This window comes from Triticum aestivum, chromosome 3B (assembly GCF_018294505.1).
Source record: "Triticum aestivum cultivar Chinese Spring chromosome 3B, IWGSC CS RefSeq v2.1, whole genome shotgun sequence".
NCBI lineage: Eukaryota > Viridiplantae > Streptophyta > Magnoliopsida > Poales > Poaceae > Triticum > Triticum aestivum.
Window position 1 is genome coordinate 259711137 of NC_057801.1, and position 10527 is coordinate 259721663.

Here is a 10527-nt window from a genome sequence, read left to right on the forward strand (position 1 = left end):
CTCAACAGGAGACAAGGCCCCATGGCTCTGAAGAATACACACATGTGTATGCACGCACATACCTATAGTACCTCAACCATGTCTTGCTGCTATGCACACGTGACTGGACATGCTTCAAATCCGTGCCTTTCAAGAATACACACATGTGCATGCACATACATATCTCTAGTGCCCCAACCGTCGCTAGCTGGTACGCACACGTGATTGGACATTCATCAAATTCGTGCCTCCACAGGAGACAAGGCCCCATGCCTCCGAAGAATACACACATGTGTATGCATGCACATCTTCTATATCTAAATAGGGGCACCCCACTAGGTGATTTTCATGCCTTCTCATGAAGCCATGTCACCCGGATTGTTCTAGCCATCGATGCAACATAGATGGATGCTCTGCAGCCGTCAGATCATATGTTGGTCAAAATTACTAGGAGCTGCCATCGCTAAGTCAACATACCATTTCATCCTCGATCCACAACGCTCGCTACTGGCATGTGATTTCATTCTGGGTTGGGTGTAGACTTTACTATCTGGACAGTAAAAGGCCCGATCCAAGCCCATGGGCATCTATCATTTAGGATACACACGTATGACCCACACCCTTCCGTAAGAAATCACTACAAAAATCCCTTTTGTCAAGCCAGCGCCGCAACAATCCCTTCTGGCGGCTGTGCACGACCTACCCGACCTGCCCTTCCCCGTCTGACCTACCTGACCTTCCCTTCCCGGTCCAGCCGCCGCGGCCCCTCATGCTCGACCTGCCCTTCCCTGTACAGCCGCCGCGGCCCCTCATGCTCTCCCACCTACCGCCGCCAAGCATGCTTGCCTCCAGCCAGCCGCCCCTGTTGACCCTGTCGCCCTCACTGCCGGTGGTCCCCGGCGAGCAACCTCTCCAGAGATGCGGGATCCAGCCACCGCCGCCGCCATGGATTCCGCCTCCATTCCCCAATCGATCGTCCTCATGGCTAGTCACCGCTGGTGAGTTATGCCACCACGCCCAACGCCCCCCAGTCACCGCTGCTCCATAGATGAGCATTAATTCCACCAAATTCCTTCATCTTCCCTGCTTTTATGTTGCAAACTCTTCCACCTCCATGCCAGAAATGCATTTGAAACGGCCTCGCAACTCAATTTACGACCCTCATTATGTCTTGCTTCATTACCCTACAATTGTGGAAAAGATTGTGCTTATAGCCCCTCTGCCATACGCATCGACCATGAATGCCTGCTCACATCCACGTCTGGGAACCAACTTCAACACTACTAGGTGCACACTCCCTCTTTTTAGCCCTCTCTGAATATTTCTATCCTCACAAGATTATGATTTCCAATTTCTCAGGTTGTGCCAGGGATGGAAGGATGCTGAGCGTGTAGGTTATTTGCTGCTCGGATTGGCCATATTACATCACAGGTCGCTTGCTCCTTGCATTTCTTTGAGATTCCTATTTCATAAAATTGATATTTCATTATGATATTACATGCTTACACAAATTGGTTAGCAGTGCGACCCGCACATAGTACAAAAGCCAATATCATCATTTTATTTTAGTAATTTATTTGTTTATTTCTGTTTTATCAGTAAATTGTAGTTTTTTTCCTATAGCACGATTCCTGTTTTCAGTTACCCTGGATTTCTCCTAACCCTAAACTTATGTTTAAATTTTTTGCAGACTGCTCTCCGGATCGAAAGGTTCTTCAACTTCTGCTTAGTAGGTCTCTTGCTCCTCAGATTGGCTTTAATTCATTTTTGTAGCGGTCTCCTACTTCTTCCATTGGTATGCGAACACATGCACCATCCGTATTGTTCCATGCATATTAGATACCGTATGAATTTCCTACCCTGGATTGTTTTGTGTGATATATTTATTCAATCATATAGGCTACAATTTGCTTCCATTTAAGTCAATTTTGCCCACATGCTTTTCTAAGATGGATAGCACCGCAAATTCTTCTACAAATCCTGGTAGCCGTTCAGTCCAACGCGGTCGTGGGCGCCCCCGTCGTCAGTCACAACCAGTTGTCATACCTGAAATAAACCAATTTGCTTCTTTCGATAACCACCGCCGACGTACACAACTTATAAATAGAGGTTAGTTAGGATATTTGTGTTCCTTATATATGTTTCCATCAACATATGCTTCCCATCAACTAGCAAAAACATCTACAGATGAACGTTCAGTATGCTGAGTATTAACCGGAGAGTCCTCTACGTCAGCTTCCCAAACACCAAATTTGGCATTAATCCATAATCGTAAGCTCGTATTATTTACCAAATTAGTGTATTGCAGATTGAAGTCTCCATTTTGTACAAATTAAGATAAATATACATGGCCTATCTTTCAGGAACTATCTTTCAACCCTTAAACCTTGGGGGGGGGGGGAGGGGGGCACACATTCATGCAAACATTGTGGTTCTTTGTTTTGGTATGAAGAGCATATCTGCAGAGAGAGACATACTTCCGATCCAACATATAATTTTTGTTGTAAAGGAGGGAAAATCTTGCTGAAACCATATGATCCTCCTGCTCAGCCTCTATTGGATTTATTAACCTCACAGAACACTTCAACTTCGAACCACTTTTTTGATCATATCTGGCAGTATAATACCATGTTTGCGATGACTTCAATGGGTGCTAAAGTTATTGAATCCATAAATGATGGCCGAGCACCCTATGTTTTCAAGATTAGTGGTCAAGTCTGCCATCGTATCGGTTCTCTAATGCGACCTGAGAATCATCGACCAGAATATGCACAATTGTACATCTATGATACAGAGCATGAGGTTAGAAACCACATAAATATTACTGCATCTTCTCGCCCTTCATCATCTCGGTCTTCGTCTATCCGCCCTTCTTTCAATGCTAATCACGATATTGTCCAGTCCCTTATATCAATGCTTAACACCCATAATCCCATAGTGAAACTATTTAGAACAGCACGGGAAAGATTGACTGCAGATGCTCCTGATCAGTTCTTTATCAGATTATATGGCAAACCTGACACACATGGAGACATCTATAGTGCTCCAGTCGCATCTGAGGTTGTAGGGCTGGTTGTTGGTGATATTGGGTCAACTGATGTTGGGCGGGACATTATAATAGATAACCGTTCATCAGGATTACAACAAATCAATGAAAAACATTGCAAGTTTATGGCTATGCAGTATCCTCTATTATTTGGAGAGGATGGTTACCATGATGACCTCATGTACCGCACCTCGCCACAAAGTCAAGCTATAAGCCGTCAGAAAGTAACTATGCTAGAGTACTATGCATATAGACTAGATGATAGACCAGGTGATTTCAACACGCCATTGAGAGGTAAAAGATTGACACAGGCTTATGAAGTGGATGGTTATTGTTGTGTTGAAGAATTTTGTATGGCATTCTATCACAAGCCTGGATTTCAGAATAAATATAGATCATCACCATATAATGACTTGGCCAATTCTGTCTCAAGAGGTAATACATCCGGTTCTTTAGTTGGTCAAAGGATTATATTGGCATCTTCATTCACCAGAGGCCCGCGATATATGTACCAAAATTATCAAGATTCCATCGCTATATGTAGGAAATATGGCTGCCCAGATCTCTTTGTCACATTCACTTCAAATGCAGCTTGGCCTGAGATAGTAGAGGCTCTATCATCCATTCCAGGGTAACAACCTTCTGACCGTCCAGATATTGTCAATAGGGTATTCAAAATGAAGCTAAATATGCTAATGGATGATATTAAAAAGAAACAATTCTTTGGACCAATGAATGCAGGTAATTTGTCTCCCCCACAACATTAATTGATTTCATGTTGCCCGAATCCAACATTTCCTTTACGTAAATAACATGCCTGTCTTTTGTAGTTATCTACACCATTGAATTTCAGAAACGTGGACTTCCTCATGTCCATATCATCATATGGTTATCCAAAGATGAACCCTTAGATGCGAAAAAGATAGACTTTCTTATTTCGGCTCAGTTGTCAGATCCTAAAAAATGATCCAATAGGTTATGATGTTGTATCGTCATTCATGATACATGGGCCCTGTGGAAATCTAAATACTAAATCTTCCTGTATGTCTGAAGGAAAATGCACAAAATTCTATCCTAAAGATTTCTGTGAGCAAACAACTATATTGGAGAATGGTTTCACACAATATGCAAGGCCAAACAATGGAATAACTGTCAACAAAAATGGAGTTGACATTGATAACAGATTTGTTGTTCCTCACAATGTCAACTTGGTAGTTAAATATCAAGCTCACATAAATGTAGAGAAGGTTAATCATGATGGCATGCACAAATATCTTTTCAAGTATGTCACAAAAGGATTTGATTCTACCAGATCTAAAATCCATTCAAATTATGGATCATCCAATTTATCAAGTGAAACAGTCAATGAAATAGAAATTATCTAGAATGTCGTTGTATCACACCAAATGAGGCTGCTTGGCACTTGCTAGAGTATGATATTCACTATGCAGACCCTTCCATAGAAAGACTTCCAGTTCATCTTCCATTTGAGAATAATGTAATTTACTCAGAAGATGATGACCTTGAAGAAGTGATTGAAAATCCAAGGAATATGACGACTAAGCTGACTGCATGGTTAGAAGCTAATATGCAACACCCTCTGGCTAAAAAATATACCTACATAGAATTTCCTGAATATTTTACATGGCACTCCAACTCAAATGGCAAATACTGGGATTATCGTCGTGGTTCTAGAAGAATCGGCAGAATTGCTTATGTCAACCCTTCCCAAGGGGACCTTCACTATCTACGTTTGTTGCTCAACATTGTCAAAGGTCCAACCTCCTTCACTCAAATCAGAACTATAAATGGCCATGAATATCCTACATTTCGTGTTGCATGTGAGGCTTTAGGTCTCCTTGGTGATGATGAAGAATGATCCAATGCCGTAAAAGATGCCGCTCAATGGGCCATGCCTTACCAGTTACGCCAACTATTTGTCACAGTTTTGCTCTTTTGTGAGGTAACAAATCCTAGAAATTTTTTTGATGACCATGCGTCAAAATGTCTGAAGATGCAGCCCATCAATTGAGTCAGAACCGTGCTCAAGCTAGAAATCCCTTAGCCGATATATATATTTCATCATATTTTTTGAATGAATTGGATAAATTGCTAAGAGATGCAGGATATTGTTTATCCCATTTTAATTTGCCGCTACCTAATGACACTGCTAATATTTCTGGACAAAATAGGCTACTACTAGATGAGCTCAATTATGATGTGCCTGCTATGATTTCCACTTTAAATGACAACCTTTCAATGTTGAACAACAACCAGAAAGATGTTTTTGATGCTATTTACAATTTTGTGATGAATGGTGAAGGTAAAACATTTTTTGTTTATGGATATGGAGGAACTGGAAAAACTTTCTTATGGACTACTTTGCTTAGTTTTGTAAGAAGCAACGGGAAAATTGCATTAGCAGTTGCATCATCGGGAATTGCTTCCCTACTGCTACCAGGGGGTCGAAGCCCCCATTCCCATTTTAAAATTCCTTTAGACATTTCTCAGAGTTCCATGTATAGTATAAAGAAAAATACACACTTGGCAGAACTTATCCAAAAAACTTCTCTTATTGTATGGGATGAGGCCCCTGTTAATCATAGATATTGTTTTGAAGCATTGGACCATACACTTAGAGATATATTATCAGAAACAAGGCAAAATGCAGAAAACAAGCAATTTGGTGGTATAACTGTTGTGCTTGGTGGAGATTTTCGACAAACACTTCTAGTAATACAAAATGCAACAAAAGCCCAAATTATGAGGTTATGCATTGTTAATTCTTATTTATGGAGACAATGTAAGCTTCTCCAGTTAACTGAAAATATGAGGCTGAAGTCAGGAAATCTCTCCACCTCAGACAGAGAGGAGCTAAGTAATTTTGCTGAATGGCTTCTTAGGGTGGGCAATGGAACATAACCTATTGTTTCTGTCCCAAATGATTCCAGTAACTCATTTATAGAGATTCCAGAGTCTTTGCTTCTATCATCAGATTGTAGGAACCTTGATGGATTGATATCATTTGTCTATGACTTAGGTTCTGAGCCAGCAAATATTTCATCATATTTGTGTCAACGTGCAATTTTAGCACCTACAAATGAGGTGGTTTCAGATATAAATACCAGAATGATTGCTCAGCTAAAAATGTCTGAAATGTCTTACTATAGTTCTGATTCAATTAACGATAGCACTGCTAATCATTCCACTCTTGAAGCATTATACCCAACAGAGTTTCTAAACACAACTCCGATGCCCGGACTTCCTGACCATAAGTTGCACTTGAAGATTGGTGTTCCAATTATGCTTTTGCGCAATCTTGATCCATCAAGGGGACTTTGTAATGGTACTAGGCTGATTGTCACCCAATTGACAAATCGTGTGATTGAAGGTGAAATCACAACAGGGAAGGCTACAGGTTCAAAAGTATATATCCCACGCATTGTCACAACATCAACTCACTCAAGGTGCCCTTCAAATTGAGACGACGCCAGTTTCCCGTGCGCCTTTCGTATGCAATGACCATAAACAAGAGTCAAGGGCAAATCTTAAATAGAGTTGGAGTCTATTTGCCATCTCCAGTGTTCTCTCATGGTCAATTATATGTAGCATTTTCCATAGTTACTTCACCAAAGGGGTTGAGAGTTCTAATCGAAAATAGTCCAGCTTCTTATGAGAATTGCACCCATAATGTAGTCTATGCTGAATTTTTTAGTCAAATTAATAGACTATGAAACTGAATAAAGGAATTTCCTACATTCAAGTGTGTTTACCCTACATAATTATTTCTCCATTTAATACATCATTATTATGCAATTACTTGCTTCCCTTTCAGGAATATTACATCAATGGAATCCACTACAGCCCTTAAAACCATGACTCTTGGTCAACAGGGTTGTAAGGTATTTGGACGACTCTTACGCCTATGGGATGCAATAAACATGAAATCCAAGTTTGCAGATCCTCTCATCAGCATTGATGGTGTCCTTTTAGATGAAGATGTAAGTCCATCATTAATATTTCTATTTCCAACATAATAATAATATTATTGTACAAATGTACTACTGATTTTCACATCCTCATCGAATATTATGGCAGGGCAATATGGCGCAAATCAGTGTACCCAAAAAATTTCAAAGACAATTCCGCCCCTTACTCACAGAAGGACATGTCTACATCTTACGATATTGCAGCTGTTGATATAAAAAACAAAACCCATATATATCACCACCAAAACTATATGTTGCAATTCAAGCACAACACTAAGGTTCACCGACTTGAAACCAGAGGAACAAATATACCAAAGTTTTCCTTCAATTTTTGTCCATTTGATAATCTACCAGAAAAAGATACTTTTGCAAAACCACTTCAAGGTAACACTTGCATTTCCTTTTTTTCGTACTAATATTAAAACATAAATTAATTTTGTATGTGGTTTCTCTCTCCAGATATAATAGGAGTCATTAGCCATTTGATTATGCAAGTCAGACATGTACAAATTAACTCAGGAAAATCAAAATTCAAAACCTAGAGTATGTTTCTTCTACTACTATAGTGTGTTAAAACTTTTCCATCCCTATACACTTTGTGTCAACAAATGTTTGTTCCACATATGCAGTGAACAGACACAAGAAATACGTCTTTGGGGCCACCATGGTGAAACATTTGATGAAGAAGCTGTACTAAAAAAATCACAAGAAGGCATTATAGTTGGCATTTTTGCGGGTCTCACAGCTTGGAGCTTTCTAGGTAACTGCTCAAATATTCTCTCTTAAAATGACTATAAGAGCCAAAATTAATACGACATATAACCATATATACATATAGGTGCCATGCATGCATCCTCAACCTCTGTAACAAAAGTTTACATTGACTTGGATACATCTCAAGTTAAAAACTACCAAACCAGGTCACCGATTCTCCTTTCTATTTGCAACTACTACCTTATTTTTCCAAAATCTAACATGCTGATATTTTTCTCACTGATTCTTTTTGAAGCTATAAATGGGAATCTCCGGCTCTGCGACAACAACTACCTCAGGTTATGCATTTATCTCCTATTCAAGCAGCAGGGAAAATGTACACACTTCAACAAATATCAGATATGCCCACCTCAAATTTTCAGGTCAACATCATCTTATCTACCCTATTATTTGTATATCAGTGAACTTCTACAACAGATTCTCAATGCACCCTTTTTGCAAACTCTTAGGAAGGAGCTACCTACAACACCATTGCGAAAGTTAAATCTATTGTACCTTCAACTAAATGGTACTACAAAGGATGCAAACATTGTGACAGAGGATACAACAACAACTCAGATACTCCAACATGCATTTGCACAAATTCATCTCCAAAGCCATTGTACGATCTTTGTTTTTATAGAACATTTGCCTTCATTTACATATTATCTTCCATATAAACAACTATCAAATTCTCTAGGTACAAGCTACCAATTACACTTACAGATGACTCGGGAGATTTAGATGCCATTGCTTTCTCTAAAATTGCTGAATAACTGGTTGAGCGAGATGCCATCCAAGCTTCTCAAAACATGAAAGTTTATACCGCGGAACATGTGACCGCCCTAGATAATGCCATTGGGAAAACCAGATTGTTCTATATAGGAATGAAGATTGATTTGGTATCCAGATTCCCCATAAGTTATGTCATAAAGAAAAGCTTCCCAGTTGACAATGCACAAATGCTGCCCTCTACAAAGGTTAGACAATTTTCATCAATTCAGAAAGTAACTCCATCCTAATTACAATTGTATTACCTAAAATATTTAACTTGAACCATTAAATACTTCCAGTCAACTCCAAGCAAAGAACTGGAGAAGAGTCCAGCGTCATCAAAGAGCATCCAGAGGTTTGCCATCAATCACAAAATAGAAGCTACATCCTCTGTCTACAAAATGTTTACCAAACTTTTCCTATTCGTAGTCCGGGGAGCCAAAACACAAGTCCACTTGGGCAATACTATGCCTCCTGCTTGCCAATCTGCAACTATGGACACCGACAAAAACATAAATAGGTAATACCTTTTGAAGTTCTACTAAAGAACATTCAGCTTACATTCAATATGGAATTCAAATGGCGATTTTTGGTTGCAGGTACTCTTCAGCGAAAAGAAGCATCCAATTTACAGAAGATGGAGCCACCAACAAAGAGGGGTACTAATTGATAACAATATTTCCTGTTTATCATTGAAGTTCTTTGAAAAGTACATCTACCTATTTACATGCCAGTCAACAAACAGAGTACACATTGATAACAATATTTCCTGTTTACATGCCAGTCAACAACAGGAACATCTTCAGGATACACAAGTGCATCTCCAGGTTGTCAAAAAGCATAAACAAGAGTAGGTGCTTCTTCTCATATCACATAGAAAAATGAGATTCACAATCTAACTTTCTATCATCAATCAAACAACATTGCAGATAACAATGTGAAAATGAACAAATGTGAAGGACAAGAGGATAACGGTAATAAAAACACATAGGTACTATCAGTTCTCATATCCAAACAAAATTATATGAAGTTTTGTCGCCCTTTGCTACAACAATAACATTACCAATAGTGTTGTTCTATTAACATGTAGGGCACCGTCAACAACCATGCAAGGACCAAGGAATCTTCAAGACGCACGAAAAGCACCTACGGATTGCACCACCTTCCATTGAAAATTACCTCCAAAACTAACATTACAACTACTTCATGATCAGCCTAAGCATGTCATCAGATATCGACTAATTTTATGTAATAAGTCTGAATTATGAAATCTTTGGATTTGTATGCACTTTTATTAAGCTGATTATGTCAGTTTTGCTTCCAACTGGTGTCAATACTTTTCCTTACAATTGTTTCAAATATATACTATCTTCCTGTGACGTTTCGTTCTCAATATATACTATCTTCCTGTGACATGTTCAAATGCTAGAAAATTAAGGAAAGGTCATGCCAAAAAATTTAGTCAAATTCCTTGCAAAGTTTTTTGAGTTGATTATGTCGATTGTGCTTCCAATTGGTCTCCATAATTAGGCTTCTCTAAATATTACTGTAAAATTAAGAGTATGCCATGTCAAAAGCTCTACCTCAAATAATTAAACAATACGCATCAGTCCATACATGGTTCCAATAGATAAACTCCTTCCATCATTTTTCATATTGATCATTGCATCGAGTCTTCAATACAAAATTTCCGCAGCAACGCGCGGGGTATCACCTAGTACCTCTAGTGCCTCAACCATGTCTAGCTGCTATGCACATGTGATTGGACATGCTTCAAATCCGTGCCTCCCGAGAATACACACATGTGCATGCACGCACATATCTCTAGTGCCTCAACCGTCGCTAGCTGGTACGCACACGTGACTGGACATGCTTCAAATCCGTACCTCCACAGGAGACAAGGCCCCATGCCTCCGAATAATACACATATGTGCATGCATGCACATATCTCTAGTGCCTCAACCATCGCTAGCTGGTACACACACG

General features: G+C 39.4%; 1 protein-coding gene across 15 annotated transcripts; it reads left to right on the forward strand.

Annotated features, from left to right (window-relative positions):
* Nucleotides 1-636: 636 nt before the first annotated feature.
* Nucleotides 637-9892, forward strand: LOC123069622 (uncharacterized). Of its 15 annotated transcripts, none has more exons than XR_006432664.1 (18): nt 637-977; nt 1101-1266; nt 1339-1410; nt 1670-1774; nt 6861-7026; nt 7124-7398; nt 7474-7557; nt 7644-7774; nt 7853-7934; nt 8024-8150; nt 8238-8389; nt 8468-8747; nt 8841-8896; nt 8971-9061; nt 9141-9200; nt 9326-9391; nt 9471-9532; nt 9632-9892. XR_006432664.1 is itself a non-coding variant. In XM_044492521.1 (14 exons), the coding sequence occupies exon 1, from the start codon at nt 2608-2610 to the stop codon at nt 3658-3660; it is 1053 nt and encodes a 350-aa protein (XP_044348456.1). In that variant the 5' UTR covers nt 1782-2607; the 3' UTR covers nt 3661-7026; nt 7124-7398; nt 7474-7557; nt 7644-7774; nt 7853-7934; nt 8024-8150; nt 8238-8389; nt 8468-8747; nt 8841-8896; nt 8971-9061; nt 9141-9200; nt 9326-9391; nt 9471-9532; nt 9611-9892. The 15 variants fall into 15 exon arrangements, 3 of the variants coding, with proteins under 3 accessions (XP_044348456.1, XP_044348455.1, XP_044348457.1); XR_006432670.1 differs by having other exon boundaries at nt 638-977; nt 1349-1410; nt 1670-1712; XR_006432662.1 differs by having other exon boundaries at nt 639-1266.
* Nucleotides 9893-10527: the final 635 nt, after the last annotated feature.